Genomic DNA, 24,692 nt, shown 5'->3' on the forward strand with positions numbered 1-24,692 from the left:
AACAGGCGAACTGGGAATCCCAGATATAAAGCTTTACTATCGAGCTATAGTCCTTCAGAGAATCCTGAACTGGCGTTTCCACACACATTCCAAACTCTGGGTTAACTTAGAGAAGTGCCTGGCTGGTAGAAATCTGGCTTATGCTCCGTGGTTGCCGCGGGAATATCGGGGGATTTCCCGAAATGACCTCCCCACTGACGGCTCAGGTGTTGTCAGTCTGGGACAAAACAAATTCACTGTTGAAATTAGCTCCCCCTATGTCCCCGCTAGCACCGCTAGGTGGGTTCCAATGGTTCCCTCCAGGTGAACAGATGGCGTTTTTGGAGTCATGGTTAGATGATGGAAATGCTAGTTGCGGCAAATTCATGAAGGATGGTAAGCTTCTGAGCTATGAAAACCTACCAGTAGGACGCAAAGGCCCACAACTCAATTTTTGGAGATACAGGCAGTTGCACCACTTCTTTAGGAAGCACATTCATACGATTAGGGACCCATCTACACCCACCCCTTATGAGCGTCTCTTCACAGACGAGGAGCCTGTTCCCCATATGGTGTCGGAACTGTACCAACTTTTAGGAGAAGCGGTTCCCCAACTCAAACCTACATACATTCGACGGTGGGAAAATGACCTAGGGCACGAATTTACAGTTACACAATTGAACCATTTATACTATATGACCCATTCATCCTCCGTAGACTCCCGAACCCAGGAAACAAATTTTAAAATAATGTCTCGCTGGTACCGTGTGCCAGTAGACTCAGCCCGCATTTACCCCACTATATCAGATCTTTGCTGGCAGGGATGTGGACAAAGAGGCACTTTTATACACATATGGTGGAGCTGCCCTGTAATCAAACCCTTTTGGGAAGATGTACAAGACCAGATAAAAATCATATTAGGGCTGGAGGTCCCTTTCTCTCCTGAGCACTTTCTTTTGCATGTACCCGCATCCTCAGACAATATAAAAAAAGTGTGCTGCCCCACCTGCTGAATGCAGCCAGGCGACTACTTCCAACCTACTGGAAGAAATCCAGTACCCCTAATGGGGAACAATGGATTGCTGGGGTAAATGCGATACGTGAGGCTGAGGACTGGATAGCTACCTTGGGCACCCTGGAATGAATTTGCCTCCGACCTACCTTGCGTCCCCTCCAGCTTAGATACAGCTTTACTAGAGTTAGCAGATCCCTCACTTAAAAACCATAGACCAACAAATCTCTAGGATATATGGACCCCAGAATTTGATGAGTTACTGCGGACTAGCCTTGATTGATGTGATGGATGCTCGTGTTGCGGTACGCCCGGCGTGGACATGGACGACACATCCTTAGGGATTACAGGTATGCCTAGCTCGTTCCACCCCCCTCCCCCTCTTTCCTTCCCCCCCATTTTTCTTTCTTTTCTTTTTCTGCTTATCTGGTGGATTTTACTAAAGTAGAATGTTTTGTTGATTTTATGCTGACGGACAGAGAGACTTTCACATGAGGTCATCCCCTAGGGTCACAAGATTATAGTCGTCCCTGTCCGATAAACACGCTGATATTATTTGCTGGCCCCCCAGGCGGGCGGGAGGCGGAGGGTGGTTTGATGGAGCCCTTCGAGCCCCCCCCTTCCGCCTCATTCGTGGGCCGGGGGACCATTTATTTGATGCTCTAGCAAGGGACCTACCTTCTCAGCTTATGATCAATACATGTCCTATATAAGTGACTCGGTGAGATGATATACTCTAATATGGTTTCTGCTGTCTCTAAAACCCTGGAGTGTCTACCCGTCCATTATGCCCCATTAGATTACTTCGCATGAGGTCAGAAATCTTAGATCTTCTGACTTTATTCTTGTTCAACGAATTTAATTGTCCATGCTCTGTATAAACGACCCTGCGAGGTCGACACCACAATGTTCATTTTTCTTTTCTCCTTTACGGACTACTGGACGTGTCTTATTCTATGTTTTCTTTTTATGTTATATAAAAATAAAATAATGATTACAAAAAAAAAAAAAAAAAATGGCCGAGCCACGATGATGTCATTCCTGTGCATGCGCACGGGAGTCACGGCCGCGGCACAGAGCTCTGAAGGGATGGCATGAGAAACAGCGCATGTCCCAGTGAAGTCACTGGCTGCAGAAACAGTGAATATCACCTAAACGGTGCATGTTTAGGAGATATTTCTTGTACCCACAGGTAAGCTTTATTATAAGCTTACCTGTAGGTACAAGTGTTTAAGCGGTGTTTACTACTGTTTTAATTCCCTATCGCGCATGAATACATACTGTACATACACATACACTAGGGCCAAATTAGACAGACACCAGTTAACCTACCAGCATGTCTTAGGAGTTTGGGAGGAATCAGAAAGAATCTCATGCACACCCTCCTTTCTGAATGAAGGGCTATGTCTCCTGGGATATGAGGTGCATATCCCAGGAGACATAGCCCTTCATTCAGAAAGGAGGGTGTGCCTAGCGCATCATTGGCAGGCACGCCGGCTGAACGTGAAAGAGCCAGAGGGTCTCTTGATGATGTCACAAGCAACATGGTAGTGTGTGGGACCGAGCAGTGGTAGAAGACAAGAGGATTTTAGGGGTAGAACATTGGATCCTCTGAGTGAGTGAATATCTGAAATGTACACAACAGACCACCGGGTAAGGGGCGTGTGGGTGGATGAAGCTCCGCTTTAGGTCACTGTGCTATTGTTACTGTGGACAAATCATGAAAATCTGAAAATAGTAGTTCAATAGTCTTTAATACTGGAGTCTTTAGTACTAAATTACGTAGATCATAGCACATGTACCCTAGAAGAAAAATGTAAGCTGTATATTTTTTCTCCTCATTGCCATGGCAAGTTCTATTACACTAAACTATACTTTATAGTAACAAGACCATGTGTTCACATTAGACCTACTATTGTGACTGCTGATCTGAAATGCAGGTAATGAAAAGCACACAATAGAACTCAAAAATACAGGAAATACAGGTACTCACATCAAAAACAAAAGCTACTGGAAGTGTAAACAGACCCCTAAAGCAGAACTAAAATCACTATACTTGCCTCCTCTCTAGTGGTCTGAAGTATATGAGGGGCATCCTCACTGGCTGGTATGGAATATCATAGCTCCTATGCATGTGCAGCTCATTTTTCATGCCACAGAAGACAGTGAGCAGGCAGGTAGGTGTATTTATTGCAGAAGAGATGTTGCATGTCTCTTCTGTAAAATAAATAGCCTACCTGCATGTACAGCGAGTAAGTGAGTACACCCCCTCACATTTTTGTAAATATTTTATAATATCTTTTCATGTGATACACTGAAGAAATGACACTTTGCTACAATGTAAAGTAGTGAGTGTACAGCTTGTATAACAGTGTTCATTTGTTGTCCCCTCAAAATAACTCAACACACAGCCATTAATGTCTAAACCACTGGCAACAAAAGTGAGTACACCCCTAAGTGAAAATGTCCAAATTGGGCCCAATTAGCTATTTTTCCTCCCTGGTGTCATGTGAGTCGTTAGTGTTACAAGGTCTCAGGTGTGAATGGGGAGCAGGTGTGTTAAATTTGGGGTTATCGCTCTCACTCTCTCATACTGGTCACTGGAAGTTCAACATGGCACCTCATGGCAAAGAACTCTCTGAGGATCTGAAAAAAAAAATTGTTGCTCTACATAAAGATGACCTAGGCCATAAGAAAATTGCCAACACCCTGAAACTGAGCTGCAGCACGGTGGCCAAGATAATACAGCGGTTTAACAGGACAGGTTCCACTCAGAACAGGCCTCGCTATGGTCGACCAAAGGAGTTGACTGCACGTGCTCAGCGTCATATCCAGAGGTTGTCTTTGGGAAATAGATGTATGAGTGCTGCCAGCATTGCTGCAGAGGTTGAAGAGGTGGGGGTCAGCCTGCCAGTGCTCAGACCATACGCCGCACACTTCATCAAACTGGTCTGCATGGCTGTCATCCCAGAAGGAAGCCTCTTCTAAAGATGATGCACAAGAAAGCCCGCAAACAGTTTGCTGAAGACAAGCAGACTAAGTTGCCTACAGTCAAGCATGGTGGTGGGAGTGTCATGGTCTGGGGCTGCATGAGTGCTTCTGGCACTGCGGAGCTACAGTTTATTGAGAAACCATGAATGCCAACATGTACTGTGACATACTGAAGCAGACCATGATCCCCTACCTTCAGAGACTGGGCCGTAGGGTAGTATTCCAACATGATAACTTCCCCAAACACACCTACAAGATGACCACTGCCTTGCTAAAGAAGCTGAGGGTAAAGATGATGGACTGGCCAAGCATGTCTCCAGATCTAAACCCTATTGTGCATCTGTGGGGCATCCTCAAATGGAAGGTGGAGGAGCGCAAGGTCTCTAACAACCACCAGCTCTGTTATGTCATGGAGGAGCAGAAGAGGACTCCAGTGGCAACCTGTGAAGCTCTGTTGAACTCCATGCCCAAGAGGGTTAAGGTAGTGCTGAAAAGTAATGATGGCCACACAAAATATAGACACTTTGGGCCAAATTTGGACATTTTCACTTAGGGGTGTACTCACTTTTGTTGCCAGCGGTTTAGTCATTAATGGCTGTGTGTTGAGTTATTTTGAGGGGACAGCAAATTTACACTGTTATACAAGCTGTACACTCACTACTTTACATTGTAGCAAAGTGTATTCCACAGTGTTGTCACATGAAAAGATATAATAAAATATTTTAAAAATGTGAGGGGCGTACTCACTTTTGTGAGATACTGCTTTTTTTTTTTTTAAATGCCTTCTGTTGCACTGGGGGGGGGGGCAGAAATAATGTATCTCAAATGCTAGAGCATATATATATGAGGCACATAGTTTTTATTACAGTTCTGCTTTTTTTAGCCCTTTAACACAAAAATCTAAGCCTCCACCTCTATTACTTGAGATACTCATTAACCATGAAGAAAATAGACCCCCTCTAAAATAAAGCACAAGGCAGCCCCCGTCTCATCGTTGAGTTTCTACTTGTCGATAGGCATCAACCTATTCTTTTTATTCTTAAGATAAATAGAATGGATTCCAGAATGCACTTTTCTATGTGTGAAATGCACACTACTTTCCATTCTCAGGGAATGACATAAACAACATTCCAGTGTTCCTGTTGACCTCACATTTGTCCTGACTGGTCATACACACTAAGCTTCATTTTCCTCCCTTTTCCCAGCCAGGAAGAAGAGTTCAGTGTGCTGCGGGCACATTACCTGTTTATGTAACTGGGAGATGTGCTCCACCAAATGGTTCTTCTCTACACGCAAGAGGGAGTTTTCCTGCTGAAGCCCGGAGTGTTTACTCTGTAAATCTGTCAGTTGCTTGTGCAGTGAACTTCCAGCCATCTCCACAGACTTCCTGCCTTGTTCTAGCTGCAGCACCTGTTAATAGTCAGTTTTTAAAAAAAAAAAGACATTGTTAAAAACATAATGTAAACCCATGCAGTAACCAAAGGCAACCATAAAGGTTTTAGTTGTATTAAATTGGTTATGGCAATGGAACATGATTTCTCATTGGTTGGTATGAGGATGCTGCTGCTATAAAATAAAAGTGTATATTGTGACTATAGAACTCCTTTAATCCCTTACCGTCAAGCCCTGGCATCCCTATAATAGGGTCTGTATGCCTAGGGGAAGGATGGGCCGATCAGATGACCATTGTGATTGCCTATCACAGTGGTCACATGATCGGGAGCCAGTCCCACCGATTCTTGATCAGTCTTTAACAGTGTCCATTGGCATGGACCATAGGGTGAGTACATGGATTGAAAACTGGCTACCAGGGCGAGTTCAGAGGGTGGTGATCAATGGGGAGTACTCAGAATGGAAAGGGGTGGGAGGTGGGGTCCCCCAGGGTTCTGTGCTTGGGCAAATCCTATTTAATTTGTTCATAAACGACCTGGAGGATGGGATAAACAGTTCAATCTCTGTATTTGCGGATGACACTAAGCTAAGCAGGGCAATAACTTCTTCGCAGGATGTGGAAACCTGGCAAGAAGATCTGAACAAGTTAATGGGGTGGCAACTACATGGCAAATGAGGTTTAAAGTAGAAAAATGTAAAATAATGCATTTGGGTGGCAAAAATATGAATGCAATCTATACACTGGGGGGGGGGGGGACTTCTGGGGGAATCTAGGATGGAAAAGGACCTGGGGTCCTAGTAGATGATAGGCTCAGCAATGGCATACAATGCCAAGCTTCTGCTAACAAAGCAAATAGAATATTGGCATGCATTAAAAAGGGGATTAACTCCAGAGATAAAACGATAATTCTCCTACTCTACAAGACTCTGGTCCGGCCGCACCTGGAGTATGTTGTCCAGTTCTGGGCACCAGTCCTCAGGAAGGATGTACTGGAAATGGAGCGAGTACAAAGAAGGGCAACAAAACTAATAAAGGGTCTGGAGGATATTAGTTATGAAGAAAGGCTGCGAGCACTGAACTTATTCTCTTTGGAGATGAGACGCTTGAGAGGGGATATGATTTCACCTTAAAAATACCATACTGGTGACCCCACAATAGGGATAAAACTTTTTTGCGGAAGGGAGTTTCATAAGGCACGTGGCCACTCAATAACATTAGAAAAAAAAGGGGTTTAACCTTAAACTACGTAGAGGGTTCTTTACTGTAAAAGCGCCAAGGATGTGGAATTCCCTTCCACAGGCGGTGGTTTTAGCGGGGAGCATCGATAGTTTAAAAAAACTATTAGATAATCACCCGAACCACCACAACATACAGGGATATACAATGTATACTTACATATAATCACACACATAGGTTGGACTATGGACTACGCAGAGAGTGCGCTCTTAGCACAGAAAGTTCCAAGTATTTATTGAATCTATATACTGTATTTACAATGCACCAAGACTATGTATTATAAAGACCTACCTGCACAATCTCTATCTAAATCAATTTGTATCCATTCAGGCAAACACCCAGCACTTTTTTTTCTTTCAAACTTTATATACCTTCATTTATAATACTAAAAGTATACCTATACCCTAAAAATGAACATCTCTTATTTTACCCCTTTTAGTCTGTAAAATGTACTCTTGAAAGCATTACATTAAATGTATTCCCTTGTATAAAAAAGACCTATTGACTGAGTAAGGCTTAATGTACATGGGACGTTTTAAACCTCCCCTGAACAATTTAACTTGACAGATAGTAACCGACATTTAAAAACGTCAGTTTTGCCGCGTTTACATGCTGCTTTTAGCCGCGTTTGCGTTTGGAATTTTTTTTTATTATTATTTACTTATTTTTATTTTTTTAAATAGTAAAAAATTCAAAACGCCTGTAAAGGAAACATGGCTTAATGCGAGTTACCGTGTTTACAAGCTGTTACAGGCATTTGTCGTTTCAAATGCCTCTGAACATCCGTCCTGAACGCATTTTTTTGCTATCCAAAAAATTCTTCCAAACTTAACTGCCTAAAAACTACTAGAAACGACCCTGTGTACATGTACTGATAAGATAACATAGAGGAGAGTCCAGGGGCAGCTGAAAAAAACACCCAACTGATCCTAAGGCTTAAGGTCCCTTTCACACGGACACCATTCAGGTCCACCTGACAGTTTTTTAGGCGGACCTGAACGGACGCTCTATGCAAGTCTATAGAGCGGTGGATGATTTAACGTAGTTAAAGATAGTAACCCACGTTTAAAACATCCGTTTTGTCACGTTTACATGCCGCATTTAGCCGCATTTGCGTTTAGAAGCGCTTGAAAAAAAAACATTTTTTTTTTCAAAATACCAAAAATTAAAATTACCTGTACACGAAACGCGGCTAAATGCGAGTAACCGCGTTTAGCGTCTGAAACGTCAGAAATGTCAGCGTCTGAACTCATTTTTTTTACTTCAAAGAAAATCCTATAAAACGCAACTGCCTAAAAACAACATTAAACGAACCTGTGTACATGTACACATAAGATAACATTGGATGAGTTCAGGGGCAGTTGAAAAAAGCATCCAACTGCCTCTGAACATCCGTTTACCAGCAGCAGTGTACATGAGGCCCTAAATAATTAATTCAAGAAATTTTGCAGTACAGAAATATTAGGCTTCATGTACATGGTACATTTTTAAACCTCTCCTGAATGATTTAACTTGACAGATAGTAACCCACGTTTAAAATGTCCGTTTAGCAGCGTCTTGCCGCATTTGCTTTTAGAAGCTTTTAAAAAAATAAACAAAATATTTTTTTTTAAAATAGCCAAAATGAAAAACTCCTTGAAACGAAACGCGGCTAAACACGAGTTACCGCGTTTAGAAGCATTTGGCGCTTGAAATGCCTCTAAACACAGCTTCTGAACAATTTTTTTTGAGTTCCAAAAAAGCCTCTAAACTCAACTGCATAGAAACCACTATAAACGACTCTGTGTACATATAATGATAAGATAACATAGAGGAGAGTTCAGGAACAGTTGAAAAAATTCCCAACTGCAACGTCTGTTTAGCAGCAGCAGTGTACATGAAGCCTTAGTCCCTATATGCTGTGGAGATAAGGAGAGCAAGGGAGGGATTTAGCAATTTAACCTCCCTGGCGGTATGATTATTTCAGATTTTAGGTGCTGAAAGCGGTACCATTATTTTGCATGGAAATTTGGCGTTTTATATTGTAGGTCTGTAAATCTTAACAATAACACACTTAAATCTGTCCAAACCAGAGTCTAGTAGATATCCCGGGTATGATAAAGTTTGAAACACAAAAACATAAATTATAATATAATAAATAAAAATAAATAATTAAAAAAAAAAAAAAAAATAGTAATAAAATAAATTTCCCCACAATTCACTATCGCTCAATTCTGCAAGTGTTCTAATTTACTATCACTGTTTTCTAGCTGGTCTAAAACCACTTTTGACGTAAAGGGACACTTTTTGGTTGCTATGGACAATCTCCAGTTTCCAGGCAGAAAGAACAGTGTATATCATGTAAAACTGCATGCAGGGCATGGGCCAAAGCACTGGGGACAAAAGGGATGTGAAATCATTTCATACAGTACTGTAATCTGTAAGATTACAGTACTGTATGTGTTATGATTTTTACTTTTTTTTTAATTTGCCGCCAGGCTCCGCCCCCGTGCATCGCGCCGCTCGCAGGGAACGGAGCCTGGCACGGAGAGGCTTCGGAGGAGGACGGAGCCCTCGGACACTGCGGGTGACATCGCAGGATCCCGGGGACAAGGTAAGTAACGCCGCCCCAGGATCCTGCAATGCGATCCCGAGTGTGGCTCGGGGTTACCGCTAATGGTACTGAATTTTAACCCCGAGCCACACTCGGGAAAACCGTCAGGGAGGTTAATAAACAGACCTATTGGGCAGTCCTGATGTCATGGTGTTGATTTACTAAAGGCAAATAGACTGTGCACTTTGCAAAGTGCAGTTGCTCCAGAGTTTAGTAAATGAGGTAAGGCTTCACTTTGCAAAGAATACCCAATCACATGCAAGGAAAAAAAAACAGAATTTTGTGATGTGATTGGATAATGGAAGTCAGCAGAGCTCATGCTCATTTACTAAGCTCTGAAGCAATTACACTTTCAGAGTGCAACTGCACTTTGCAAAGTGCACAGTCTATTTGCCTTTAGTAAATCAACCCCCAAGTCTTGTAATTTTAGCCTACAAAAAGACATGCGGTGTCATTTTACAACAGCTAGTCAGGCGCTGAGGGCATTTTTGATGCAGATCAACAACTTGTATAAGGTCTTTTAGCCTTTCCCTGCTGCCAACATAATTATTATGTCTGCAGCAGTGCTGACATTATTCTTATTATAATACAGGCTTTATATAGTGCCAACAGTTTACGCAGCACTTTACAACTTGAACATGTACACAAACTTTCAGGAGCTAAAGCAGCTGTAATTTTGTTTACATTTTTCCCCATGGCTGTCAGCTTTACAGCCACCTGATCACTTTTACATGCTGATCTAATTTGGTGAATATGGACCCAGAAGCGCTCAGCTATGGGCACTTCTGGGTTCAGTGCTGTCAAGACCTGGCTGCTTTGGCAGGGAAAGAAGCTGATCAAGCAGAGACTGTGCTCAATCAACTGAGTGCAGAGATGACATTAGGGGTCCATTAGCGGTCTACTAGTACTTTAATATAAATAAAAAAAATAAATTGTAAACATCCCAACCCCACATCCATGTAGATATAATCCCAAATGTGCACAATGTGTGCTAGAATAAACAATACATATTATGTATAGCAGTGCATGCCAAACTGGGAGCAGAAAATATTAGAACCATCATTTACTGTTAACTCTAAACTGATGACCTGTAAAAGCTTTTAGGCTGCTTTCACACTGAGGCGCTTTACAGGCGCTATAGCGCTAAAAATAGCGCCTGCATTGTGCCTGTAAAGAGCCTCTCCTCTCACTCCAGTGTGAAAGCCTGAGTGCTTTCACACTGGAGCGGTGCGCTGGCAGGACACCAAAAAAATGAAGAGCATCTGTGAACAGCAAATTTCAAGTCTTGCCAAAGATTCTCAATTGGATGTAGGTCTGGACTTTGACTGGGCTATTCTAACATATGAATATGCTTTGATCTAAACCATTCCGTTGTAGCTCTGGCTGTATGTTTAGGGTCGTTATCCTGCTGGAAGGTGAACCTCCACCCCAGTCTCAAGTCTTTTGCAGACGCTAACAGGTTTTCTTCTAAGATTGTCCTGTATTTGGCTCCATCCATCTTCCCATCAACTCTGACCAGCTTCCCTGTTCCTACTGAAGAAAATCATCCCCACAACATGATACTGCCACCACCATGTTTCACTGTGGGAGACTGTGTTCACGGTGATGTGCAGTGTTAGTTTTCTGCCACACATACCATTTTGCTTTTTTAGGCCAAAAAGTTAAATTTTGGTCTCATCTGACTAGAGCACCTTCTTCCACATGGCTTCTCACAAACTGCAAATGGGACTTCTTATGGCTTTCTATCAACAATGGCTTTCTTCTTGCCACTCTTCTACAAAGGCCAGATTTGTGGAGTGCACAACTAATAGTTGTCCTGTGGATAGATTCTCCCACCTGAGCTGTGGATCTCTGCAGCTCCTCCAGAGTTACCATGGGGCTCCTGGCTGCTTCTCCGATTAAGCCCAGGTTCACACTGAGCTGTGGGAATAAAGCCGTGCGAGTTCGGCCGCGATTTCAGTGTGACATCTGTGCAGGTTTCTGTAAATCGCAAAAGGTAGTACAGAAACTACTTTTAGAAATGGGTGCAGTACCGCAACGAGGCGTCGCACCGATTAGGACGTGCCATTGACAAGATCTCCCGCCAATTTGACATGTCAAATCGCATGTCAAAATGCTCCAGTGTGAACCAGGGTTAAGGTTCACATTGGAGTAATTTGTCATGCGATTTGAGAAATCAAATCGCATGACAAGTCGCAGCCTATTGGAGGCAATGGCACTGTTCCAATTGGTGCGACACCGATTTTGCGGCTCCACACCGATTTGCAGAAGTAGTTCCTGCACTACTTTTGCTGATTTCAGGTGCGACTTCAATAGACATCTGTGCATGAAGCCACACAGATGTCTATCAAGTAGCACCTGAAATCACGCTGACCTTGCTACTTTGAAATCGTGCTACTTCAAGTGAAGTAGCGTGATTTCAAAGTAGCATCAATGTGAACCAGGGCTAAAATGCTCTCCTTGCCTGGCCTGTCAGTTTAGTTGGACAGCCATGTCTTGGTAGGTTTACAGTTGTGCCATACTCTTTCAAATTTTGAATGATGGTTTGAACAGTGCTCCGTGAGATCCAAAACGTTATGCCTGACCTGTCTGGTGTGTTCCTTTGCCTTCATGATGCTGTTTGTTCACTAAGGTTCTCTAGCAAACCTCTGAGGGCTTCACAGAACAGAAAGCTGTATTTATACTGAGATTAAATTACACATAGGTAGACTCTATTTACTAACAAGGTGACTTCTGAAGGCAATTGGTTCCACTAGATTTTAGTTAGGGGTATCAGAGTAAAGGGGGCTTTTCAGATATTTATTTGTAAAAAAAATTGAAAATCATTTATCATTTACCTTCCACTTTACAATTATGTGCCACTTTATGTTGGTCCATCACATAAAATCCCAATAAAATACATTTGCGTTTTTTGTTGTTACATGACAAAATGTGGAAAATATCAGGGGTGTGAATACTTTTTCAAGGCACTGTATGACAGACTCACCATTTACAAGTAACCTTATATCCCATATCTTAATATGTAGGATTTCAGACCACATATTTTGCTCTTCCTGGTCTGTAAAATTTTTTGTGAAATTTCCGATGATGCCCATAAAAATATATTTTGTCACAACCTTCAGGAACATTTTGAAACCTTTTTCTTTTTTTACCTGTTCCTGTGCTGCAGCAACTTTCTCCTTCTCGTCCTGCACCAGTCTTCTCCAGTGTGATAGTTTTAGCTCTAATTGTCTCTCATTCTCTTTCCCCGATACCAGCTCAGAGATCCTTTTTGTAAGGTTCAAACTTTCATTTTCCCTGAGTTGCCGTTCCTAGAAGAATATAAAGGTCATACAAATCTTGCAGTGTATCCAAAAACCTGACAAAATAAAATAGACATAATAGGCACAAAAGATATTGGTCTGTGATTTTAAGTCTCCAGAAACACATTTGCCACATCCACTGATAACTGACTTTTTAAAATGTGGGTAGATGCCAAGTGGTAGAGTCAGAAACTAAAATATTTTATTTGTTGGGGACACTGGTGGCAAGATAGCTCTGTTATGGTTCCTGACCCTGGCATCTCAAAAAGACCATTATGATGGTGTCCTACTACAACCTTTGGAGTTAGTGGATGTGATACAATAGTAATATATTTTGCTATGAAAATACAAATAGGGAGCACAAAACATACTATTTGGCCTTCATGCCACAAGGTGGCAAGACATGGGAAGATGGGCTTGACAAGCCATATTGTACAAACATGCAAGTTTGTGCCTAAAAACAGGGGAGAGGCAGCAGTCTTACGTTTGTTCCCACTTATTTCTTTCTCTCTCATATCCATAATCTTGTGAGGGTCTTCCTCTGTATCCTTTAAGCTCTTTCTGCATTCAGCATCACGTTTATTACAGGAGTGATCAGCAACGTCATTCTGAGTGTCCCTGGATACTGTACTTCAGATCAGTAACATTCCTGTCCAGAATTTCATTTCCACACAGCTAGTTGGCTAAATGGCAATAACATCCATGCACAGTCCCTGCCTAGCTTAGTGTATTTTTGTTAGTGGAAAAGCGTACTGTGTAATTAAGGTTTGCCCACTCCAAGCCTATACATAGAGAACCAAACAGCTAGTAGATGAGGGTGGCAGCATGCCTAATCTACAGTGTCTTGAAAAAGTATTTATACCCCTCGAAATTTTCCACATTTTGTCATGTTACAACCAAAAACATAAATGTATTTTATTGGGATTTTATGTGATAGACCAACACAAAGTGCCACATAATTGTGAAGTGAAAGGAAAATGATAAATAGTTTTCAAATTTTTTTTTACAAATAAATATGTGAAAAGTGTGGCGTGCATTTGTATTCAGCCTCCCTGAGTCAATACTTTGTAGAACTACCTTTCACTGCAATTACAGCTGCAAGATTTTTTAGATTTTTTGACCCTCCCTTCTAGATTGTAAGCTCTAACGAGCAGGGCCCTCTGATCCCTTCTGTATTGATTTGGATTGTAAGTGTACTGTCTGTCCTCATGTTGTAAAGTGCTGCGCAAACTGGCGCTATATAAATCCTGTATAATAATAATAATAATAATAATAATAATAATAATAGTATGTCTCTACCAGCTTTACAGCAATTTTCAAGTCTTGCCACAGATTCTCAATTGGATTTAGGTCTGGACTTTGACTGGGCCATTCTAACACATGACTATGCTTTGACCTAAACCATTCCATTGTAGCTCTGGCTGTATGTTTAGGGTCGTTGTTTTGCTGGAAGGTGAACCTCCACCCCAGTCTCAAGTCTTTTGCAGACTCTAACATGTTTTCTTCTAAGATTGCCCTGTGTTTGGCTCCATCCATCTTCTCATCAACTCTGACCAGCTTCCCTGTCCCTGCTGAAGAAAATAATCCCCACAACATGATGCTGCCACCACCATATTTCAAGGTGGAGATGGTGTGTTCAGGGTGATGTGATGTGCAGTGTTAGTTTTCTGCCACACATAGCATTTTGCTTTTAGGCCAAAAAGTTCAATTTTGGTCTCACTCATCTGACTACAGCACCTTCTTCCACATGTTTGCTGTGTCCCCCACATGGCTTCTCGCAAACTGCAAACGGGACTTCTTATGGTTTTCTTTCAACAATGGCTTTCTTCTTGCCACTCTTCCATAAAGGCCAGATTTGTGGAGTGCACAACTGATAGTTGTCCTGATGATAGATTCTCCCACCTGAGCTGTGGATCTCTGCAGCTCCTCCAGAGTTACCATGGGCCTCTTGGTCTCTTCTCTGATTAATGCTCTCCTTGCCCGGCCTGTCAGTTTAGGTGGACAGCCATGTCTTTGTAGGTTTGCAGTTGTGCCATACTCTTTCCATTGTCAGATGATGGATTGAACAGTGCTCCGTGAGATGTTCAAAGCCTGGGATATTTTTTATAACCTAACCCTGATTTAAACTTCTCCACTACTTTATCCCTGATGTGTCTGGTGTGTTCCTTGGCCTTCCTGATGCTGTTTGTTCACTAAGGTTCTCTAACAGACCTCTGAGGGCTTCACAGAGCAGCTGTATTTATACTAAGATTAAATTACACCCAGGTGGACTCCATTTACTAATTAGGTGAATTCTGAAGGCAATTGGTTCCAGCAGATTATCGTTAGGGATATCAGACTAAAGGGGTTGAATACAAATGAACGCCACACTTTTCAGATAATTATTTGTAAAATAATTTGAAAACCATTTTTCATTTCCTTCCACTTCACAATTACAGTATGTGACAATTTGTATTAGTCTATCACATAAAATCCCAATAAAATACATTTACATTTTTTTGGTTGGAACATGACAAAATATGGAAAATTTCAAGGGGTATGAGTACTTTTTCAAGGCATTGTATACCTTGATTCAAAAATCAAAAAGACCCGAGATAATGAATTGAAGACTGAACAGTGGCAACATCCTATTAGATGCAGTCACCATTCGTGTGTTTTGACACCCGACAGGCTATGAAAATACAGTAGGCACAGTCCATCTGTGCCCTATAAAATGGATTGAAAAATTGGTTAGAATTTTTTCGTTCAGCCTGCAGGCTAAGCAAAAACTACCGACAAGTGTATGGCCAACTTACAGTGGTTGTAAATCCTCTCATATACCCAGTGAAGTGAATAGCCTCAGATGATATACAGAGCTGAAGCAAATTCTCCAACATAAGTTTTACTTGTTTATCTGAAGCCATCTCTTCCCTACAGCCCTTCAAAGGAACAATTGTGATAAAATCCTTCTGCATTTGTCAGGAGCAGAGAGAAGGGGGTGGAGAGCTGCAGTTACAGCTCTTATACACTGCGTAAGAGCTGATTGGGCACAGGAATGAAGGAACATGCAGAGCTGTGTTGTGAATAGACAAGCTGTGTGCTGAGTTCCCTCCCCGTCACAAATTTTATCTCATGTGTTGGGAAAACTTCTCAGAAATGACTCATGCTGATAACAGAGTAATGAAGCACCAGAGAGAAATGACATTTAGGCCGGCCATACACAATCTGAATCTTGGCCGTTTCAGCAGGAGCCAACCTAGAATCGAACTGGTAATAGGCAGCATGAATGTACCAAGTTGATCGATCAATCGAAGAAAAGACTGGACAACCGCACTCTGTTGATCGATCAACTTGGTACATTCATGCTGCCTATTACCAGTTCGATTCTAGGTTGGCTCCTGCGGAACCGGCCAAGATTCAGATGCCGAACCATTGTCTTCTCCTGGCGGGTGGGGGAAGTCATCCCGCTGGGAGAAGACAGTGATTATTGCTAGCGGCTATAGCAGCTGCTAGGGATAATCACAAGAGAACCCAGCAGGTTGGTTGTATCCAAGTTGATCGATCAATCGAAGAAAAGACTGGACAACCGCACTCTGTTGATCGATCAACTTGAATACAACCAGCCTGCTGCGTTCTCTTGCGATTATCTCTAGCAGCTGCTATAGCCGATAGCAATAATCGCTGTCTTCTCCCAGCGGGATGACTTCCCCCACCCGCCAACCCACCAGGAGAAGACAATGGTTTGGCAGGAGGGATTCCCGCAGGATGCTGGAATCAAGCGAATTTCTTTGCTGCAACCTGTGGTCGAAGGAAAGAAATTTGCTCCATGTATGGCCGGCCTTAGAACTTCGGAGATAGACAAGTTAACACTACAGATTTATGTGCTTTGTTCAGATTTCATGCCTGAGGTTTACAACCACTTTAAGGTTAGCTAGTCAACTGGAGTTAAAGTGGTTCTAAAGGCTCAAGGTTTTGAAATATCAGAACCTATTGTCCAGAATCCTTTTAGGAGGTTGATTTACGACCCTCCACCTCCTCTGATTTCAGGATCTGTGGACAATAGAAATGCTGTCCTTACCCCAAAAACAGAACCCAGAGTTTGTACCATCCAGGAGATCACAATCGGGGTAGACATCCTTCGAATCATAGGGTTAAAGAACACAACACCAGGGGTAGAGGTAACCATAATGGAGATGCTAGAGAGCCCCATTATGGTGACTACTCTGGTGGACCACCTAGACCATCGTACAATGATAGATTTGGATACGGTAGAGACAGTCATGTCCATAGTACTCCTATACGTACCCACAATCGATATGCTCCTCTTCGGGATGAGGGTCCCTATGAAACATGTGATCAATATTTTTATAACAACTAAGAAGAGGAAGATTATATGAGGACCCCGTATAATCAAAATCATCCAGGTCCAGCCCAACCTTTAGGTTTTCACAGACCCACCCACAATCCCTCCCGAAGTCCCAAACCAAAAGAGGCTCCAGAAGAGGGTGGCGCCTCCAAAGGAGGAAAAAGAAAAAGGACGCATTAGGCGCAGGTATATTTAATCTTAGCAAAGCAGTTTTTACAGACAAAGAAAAATGCATTTTAGATAAAGGACTTAAATTTGTCCCCCCCAGGAAACTTAATAAGTTTACAACTTTTGTTGACGTATAGAAGTACGTCTGAAAGTTTCATATTCAGAGACACTTTCTATCTGTACCCTCGGGAGACCTTAGAGGTGAGGGACAGGGTGTTAATACACACTCAGGTCTCTCTAACCCATCCCTCTTCAATCCCCCTAGTAATACATCCCATTTGATTAATGTGTTCAGAAATCTAATCGAGGTCTCTATGCCCTCAAGAGACCGGAGTTAGTCCTGTGGGCTAGGTATATAGATGACATCCTCCTACTCTGGAGGGGAGATAGAGTGTCCCTGGATAATTTTATGGCTGTACTGAACACCAATGACCGTGGTATTGTTTTGAACTACGAGGCTAGTCTTACGGCTATCCATTTTCTGGACTTAGAGATCTCGGCCATTAATCATTGTTTGGTGTTCAAAACATACTTTAAGCCAACGGATAGGAACAGCTACATTTCGATGGACAGTTGCCACCATAGCCAGTGGTTAAACTCTGTCGTGGCCAGTTCCTCCGTCTGAGGCAAAACTGTACCAATGTCAGTGATTTCCACCTACAATCCCAGACTCTCGAGCAGCGATTTCTGGAGAAGGGATACAGGTCCTTGGAGCTTGACGCAGATATTGAAGCGGTTGCTCAGGTGGACAGAGATTCCTTATTAATTGATCATCCCAAACCAGAGAAAGAGAACAAGTTTAAATGGTATCTCTTTACCTCCTATTCCATACAACACAAAGAGATCAAAAAGATTCTCAACAATCATTGGAAAATACTGTTGAATGATAAGGTCCTGGGGCCCTCTCTCCCAGAATGGACGGGCATTATCTTTCGAGGTGCTCACTCTATCCAAGGTGAGATTGCTCCTAATACCTTAGATCCCCCACATACCATTTCTTTTTTTCAACAGTGCAAGGGCTACTTTCCATGTAGAGAGTATAACGTCTGCGTTAGACGTAAGACTGTTTCTTTCGTTTCCATGGTTACTATGAAGAGTTACAACATGAAACACTTTACTACATGTGCTACTAGGTTTATAGTTTATTTAATTACATGCCCATGCAAGAAACAGTACGTGGGTCGTACGATAAGGACTTTTTCAATTAGAGTCAACCAACACATAGCCAAGATCAAAAATGGCTGTATTAAGCATAGTGTTCCACGACACTATTTAGAACATCACAATAGGGATCCAACCGGCACACAATTCCAGATCAAAGACAAATTTGTCCCCCATTGGAGGAATGACCCATGCCTCCGGGGTGTGTCGCGGCATGAGACCTACTGGATACATGAGTTAAAGTGCTACTCACCCCACGGTATGAACGTTGATTGGGACATCAACTGTTTCATTAACTGGGCTTGAGTGGCACTGGTGTTCTTGTGGGTCCCTCGCCGCGACGCATCCCTACTGGCTATGAGATGGTGAACTACCCTTAGTACCTGAGAGTGTCTTCCCCTTTTTTCTATATATATTGTTTATTAGTGTTTATATTAATCAGTTTTTGGTTTGATCTTTTATTTTTTGTGTCCAGTATTCATTTTGCCTGTATTTTACATACTTTAGGTTGGGGAGACATTACAGATGCTGCCTTCTATTCACCAGCAGATGGACGTGGTGCTCACTGTAAGCCGTGCTGGCTTTCTGTGTGTTTTTTGAGCTTTCATTGGGGACAGTTTTCTGCCCTGTGATAGTGATGAATACCAGCCCACGTCACACCCCTCCGTGATGGCATTGTGGCGTCACCATGCCCCCCGTTGTGGGAGAGTAGGTGCGTATGACGTGCACTAGGATGGTGGTTATGCCCTGCTTAGGTGATTGGTCGAGCGGCCATGAACTCCTGCCTACGTTCCTGCCATGAACTCCTGCCTACTATGCGGTCATTTTTTTATTTTAGCCCATTTCTGCATTTTTTATGTGTATTAACATGTGCCTTTACTTTCCATCCAGCCTTTTGTGTTGAATGGTGAGATGGGCAATACATTTTGTTTGTCCTCTTTTATTGGATCGACATTGAGGCTTGAGACGCACGCCGTCTCCAAAACTTGATGGGGGCGGTCCCATATGTTATTTTCTATCGTCAATAGTTTATAAATACAGCAACAATGTGGGAAGGCAAAGTGATGCCCCAGTGGAAGACCTATTGAGTCGAAACACTTCGGGCTAGCACCTTTTTGCTTCCCACATTGCTTTTATATATATCTTTTATTTTTGTGATCACTTTTAATGCTATATATCCTGCATTTCATTGTATGATATTTTATACTTTAATAAACCATATTTGGTTGATCTGCGCCATATGGAGCCCATTTTTCTTTTTTTATCCTATATTTGGGCACTGGTGACCATTTTCCCACACCTTCATTCCTTGGATTGGCTTGGCTGTTGGTTGTCCATTGCTGTCTGGCCATACGGTTTGGAAACGCAAATTGATCGTCGTATCCAGTGTGGCATCGTATCACCAGGAAATAAGGATCTATGCTTGTTTGACTCAATGCCGTATGGTACGTGGGTCCACCATATCCGGTAAGAGTACCCAAATTCTTATCCGTGAATCTCTTTGAAGTGTCTACAGGCTTTCCAACCGGTCAATTTGGACCATATGTCTAAACCCTGTCTGGAAACTGGGGAAAATAACTTTGTCCTATTTTCACACACTTTTTTGGACTTTGATATATATGATTTGTGATATCACATTGTGTTCTACCATCCTATGTTGTGTTATATGTATTCACATTTGCACGTATTCATTCCACGTGTTTGAGTGTGTCTACACTCTCTATATTATCATTTATGTGCAGTGGTTTCTTGTTACCAGTCTCTTTGTTTATGTGTTTAATTTTCATTTAGTTACATGCATAGATGTTTCCACTCCCATGGTCACATTACTTAGCGCTACACTAATTTTTGTATATCAAGTTTTTTTTTTTTTACCTTAATCCATTCTATGGCATAAGGTAAAAGAAACCTTACCTGAGCCCCATCTCGATCTAGCGATGTGTACGAGAGCAGCGGGGTCTCTCTCTTCTCACTGGCTCACACTGTCAAACACAGCCAGTGAACCAATTAAGGTGAGAGCGAGGGCGGTGCCGAGCCACACTCAGTGTGTGAATGGACATACAGAGCGCATCTCAGGAGCGAGCCTGCTTGAGTGCCCTCATAGCAAGAGGCTTGCTATTGGGGCACTAGGCAGGGGGGAGGAGGCAGGACCGCTGGCAAGGGACCCAAAAAGAAGAGGATTGGGGTTGCTCAGGTAAGTATTATAATTTTTTTTCAAAAAACGTATATATATTACCTTTAGAGTCACTTTATGCTGGCCATACATGGCACGAATTTTGATCTGTGATTAGGCCTCTCTGTTCAACAGAAAACCAGCTTCTGACAAACGGTCCTGCTAAAATATCAGCATCTGACAGGTGGGGGGTCCCCATCCACATAGTATATGTGGATAAGTCAGTTGGCTCAGTTTTTTCCATTCAGCTTTCTGGAAAGTTTTAAAGATAAGCAAGGCAAGACAATGTTTAAATCCAACTCTAGTTTTATAATTTTTGGTTTTTAGATTTGATATAAATCATTGTTTGGCTGATAACTTTCCATCCGCCTCAGCTGATTTTTAAATTGATCTTGTCAAGCCGGATGGTGCTGACAGGGTCACTCATGGTTTAAAGCTTGGCTGATTAAGCAGGATTTGACCAAAATTCCTGTTGTATATGACTACAGGGCACAGGAGTGGAGGTTGGTGGGAGGAAGCACTGAGTGCTGCTGGGGAAACAGAAGATCAAAACTCCCAGAAGTGTTGGTTTCTCGGCAGTCTTTTCAGTATGATTTTTCTTGATTATGTAGCACCCTGATGTTTAGGCAGGACTACTAGTAAATTTAGTTGCCAAGCAATAGTTGCCTTGGCCAACTGTTAGGAGATCAATTGATTTCCCCCTAATTTTGGAATTGCTGCACTTCTCTCTTCTGTCACTAGCTGGCTGGTGACACTGGATAAAACAAGGGCATAGCAAGGACGGATTATGAATGAATGGGGTGTCTCAGCCAATGGGCAGGGATTTTCTTGGGTCCCTTGGCTTGCTGGGAGAGACAATTTATTTGGGTGGAGTTAGGCGATCGGGGTTCTGTGCCATCTGGATGGCTGTTAGGCCGTAAGCCTTAGGCCTATCCTAGGGACATCTGGCTGCTAGGCTGTCTGAGGGCCTATGCAGAAGCAGGAGAGCAGCATAGGGTTGGGACTGCGGGCTTGTAGTCCAACCAGAATCAATGGTTCCACCAGCTGGGGAACCAGTTGCGGTCAGAGGTAGAGGGGAAGCTATCGCCAATAAGGGACCATCCACCTTGCTACCGGATGCCAAAGTGAGTGAGCTGAGGCTAGTATCAGAGCAGACTTCTCACCAGGCGGGGACGGTGAAAAAGTGGAAAAACTTCAGCAAGTGCCAAGTCAGGGACCCAGCGGGACAGCAAAGGTGACCCTTGTTGAGCATCAGTGAGTGCCAAGCCAGGGACCTAACGTGTCAGCGGGAGTAAAGCTTGAGGAGTATCTGTGAGTGCCAAGCCAGGGACCCAGCTATGAAGCGGGGGTGACGCTTGAGAAAGATACTGAGTGCTAAAGTGGAAGAGCTCAGGGGATCCAGTGGCTAGTGGATCTGAAGTCTAGTGAGAGAGAGACTGGGAGCTCGTTGAGTGAAGACCCACAGTGAGTGAGTGTGGGGTAAGGAGAACTGTTTGTGTTGCAAATAGTTGAATACTATTACCGTTAGTGAAGGTTACAAGATTGTTGCCATAGGAGACTGCGGTCCCACCTATACAGAAGTGGTGTCTGGCTGGAAGCCTTCACCTCTATAGCTGTCCACCTATAGAAGTCCCGGAGTCTGCTAATTATCTTTGCATCTACCTAAGGGTGTCCTGGCCCTAACCCTCTCTCCCACAGTTCTGTTCAAGAGACAATAAATCTCTTTGCATTCAAAAAGTGTCTGGTGCCCACCTGTTCATCTTGCATTACACCCACCATGCCTTGTAACCCACTCTACACTGAAGGATGTCAGCTCTCCCTGACTCTGGAGGTAACCATTAGGCCTATAAAAACTCAGGACTTTGTTACAATTAGAATGATGTTCAGCAGGTAAGTATTGACACTTTTTTTGCAGGTAGAATTTAGCAGAGATTGTTTTTGACCCGACAGGGTTACTTTTAGGCTGGGTTCACAATGAAGACGGCTCCGGCTCACAGCAGGGGTCCGGTGCGTCCCCGTTCACTGTTTCAGGTTCGATTTCAGCCTGAATTTTGGGCTGAATTCAGATCTGAAAACGGACCAAAAGACGCACAGGACCCCTGTGCAAATTCGCACCAGAGCCGCTCTGGAGATATGTGAAACAGCTCCATAGAGAGCCGGTTACAATCTCCTGCTATTGCAAATTTGGTGCAGGGAACCCGCATCCAAGTCGCAATAGTGTGAACCCAGCCTAAAGCCATACAAGACAGGATTACAATTTGGATCATGTATAGGTTTCTATAGAATTGAATTGGACACTATTAGCATCTTGTTTTTAGATACCCACCTCCCCACCTATAATCTATGCTTCTGATATAGGTTTTTCTTTTTGTTCATATTGAAACATGAGTTTTTATTCTGTTCTCATGAGTTATGGCAGGGGATGAATAAAGCCACCCTAACCACTATCGGTCATGAAGCTATTACCGCATATTCTTACTTAGGAGAATGATTGTGTCTGGGAATGGAGCAAAGGACAAATAACATAAACCGCAGGATGAGGTTTCCAGCCCCAGGTATATGATGATCGTGAAATTGATATTTGTGTTTAAGGAAGTGGAGAATTTTATGAAAATGGGGGTGTTTGTCTTTCTGCAGTGGAATGTCATCATGTTATTCCAGCCTGCGTGCTGATAGGAACTGACACTGTCCTAGAGACAAGGGAGATTACTTTTCTGCTTTTGATGTTTTCTCTCCTTTGCTGCTACAACAAGATGTGCTGGATGAGAAAACATGAAAGGAAAATATACTACCACAGTAACCTGAAACGCACATGCCTTTAAAAGTAAAATTTTCAACTAAAAATAACTGAGTGCATTACTGATATTGATTACTTTCATGTTCATCATCTCAAATCAGAAAAACTGCAAACGTTCACAAATGAATGCTCATAAGGTTGTGCATCCTACACTGCCTAGTTACCGCAAAACAGGCTAAACTGTGCCACTACTGGGAAACTTGCTATATGTATGGGTATTCCAAGTATCAGAGGAGCCGGTCAATGTTTTTTAAGAATAAAGCTGGCCATTAATGGATCGTTTTTCTTTTCCATCAGCTAACCGGCTGCAGCCACCGATTGAAAAAATGCTTCCAACAAATCATTAGATCGACTTCTGTTGAGCAGGAGTGGCCACATATGAATTGAAATTTGGCCAAGCCTTGGTAACCAGCCAAATTTCAATCCATCTATGGCCAGCTTAAAGTGGTTGTAAAGGCTGAAGGTTTTTTACCTTCATGCATTCTATGCATGTAGGTAAAAAAACTTCTGTGTGCTGCTCTCCCCCAGCCCCCCTCAACACTCACCTGAGCCCCCTCTCGATCCAGCGCTGTCCTGGGTCTCTCTCTCATTGGCTGAGACAGCAGTGGGAGCCATTGGCTCCCGCTGCTGTCAATCACAGTCAGTGAGCTATTGAGGAGAGACCAGAGGATGGGGCTGAGCCATGGCTCTATGTGCCTTAGGGATGCATAGAGCAGAGCTTGGGAGTGAGCACACACCAGTGCCCCCATGAGTCATGGGGGAGGAGCATCTGCGGGGGACCAGAGAAGTAGAGGATCGGGGCTGCTCTGTGCAAAACCATTTGCACAGAGCAGGTACTGTAAGTATGACATATTTGTTTTTCTTTTTTTATTTTAAAGCCATTAATACCACTTTAAATATACTAATCTAATATAGAGGGCCAGTTGTTAAGTAACATTCCAATAAGCTGTAGGGCACTCACAACCTTATACATGGAGAGGTAGGTGTACCACATTGTCAGGAAATAACCCTAATGTCTCATAGCACGCCACCTCACTCATGAGGAAATAAGAGGATTAGGGAGGCTTTGTGGTCCCTAATCAGCAACCTAACAAAGATTCATTAGATCATAACAGAAAACATAAAAAGGAAAGTAGGTAGAAGAAAGAGAGAAAGAGGAAATATAAGAAAGAAAGTCAAAGAGAAAGGCAGGGTTAGTCCCCTCAGACCGGGCCTTAATCCCCAGGGTGGTCCAGCAGCTAGGGGACTTGGAGGTACGCAATCCAGGGATTCCATACTTTTTCAAACTTAGCTTGTTTATCTTTACGGATACTGGTCAGTTTTTCGTTATATTTTATGTTTCACCATTGTGACATTGATCACGGGCGATTTCCATGCTCGTGCTATGGCTATTTTGGCTGCTAGTATAAAAAATATGAGAGTTCGAAGATGTCTGGGGATCTCCTCCGACAGTCAGCAAACAATGCTGTTTTGGCATCTCTAGGTATTTTCTGTCCAGTCACTGAAAAGACAAGACTGAACACTCTAATCCAGAAACGTCAG

At 42.8% G+C, this 24,692-nt stretch overlaps 1 protein-coding gene across 1 annotated transcript in view; it reads right to left on the reverse strand.

Moving 5' to 3' along the window:
• Nucleotides 1-24,692, reverse strand: part of LOC141145293 (uncharacterized) — a 123,901-nt gene that overhangs the window by 13,780 nt on the left and 85,429 nt on the right. The window contains exons 9-10 of the mRNA XM_073631858.1: nt 12,357-12,515; nt 5,225-5,392 (exon numbers count right to left, since the gene is read on the reverse strand). Of these exons, the coding sequence (XP_073487959.1) occupies nt 5,225-5,392; nt 12,357-12,515 (327 nt within the window). The remainder of the gene's footprint in view (nt 1-5,224; nt 5,393-12,356; nt 12,516-24,692) is intronic.

Source organism: Aquarana catesbeiana, linkage group LG05 (genome assembly GCF_042186555.1).
Source record: "Aquarana catesbeiana isolate 2022-GZ linkage group LG05, ASM4218655v1, whole genome shotgun sequence".
Lineage (NCBI taxonomy): Eukaryota > Metazoa > Chordata > Amphibia > Anura > Ranidae > Aquarana > Aquarana catesbeiana.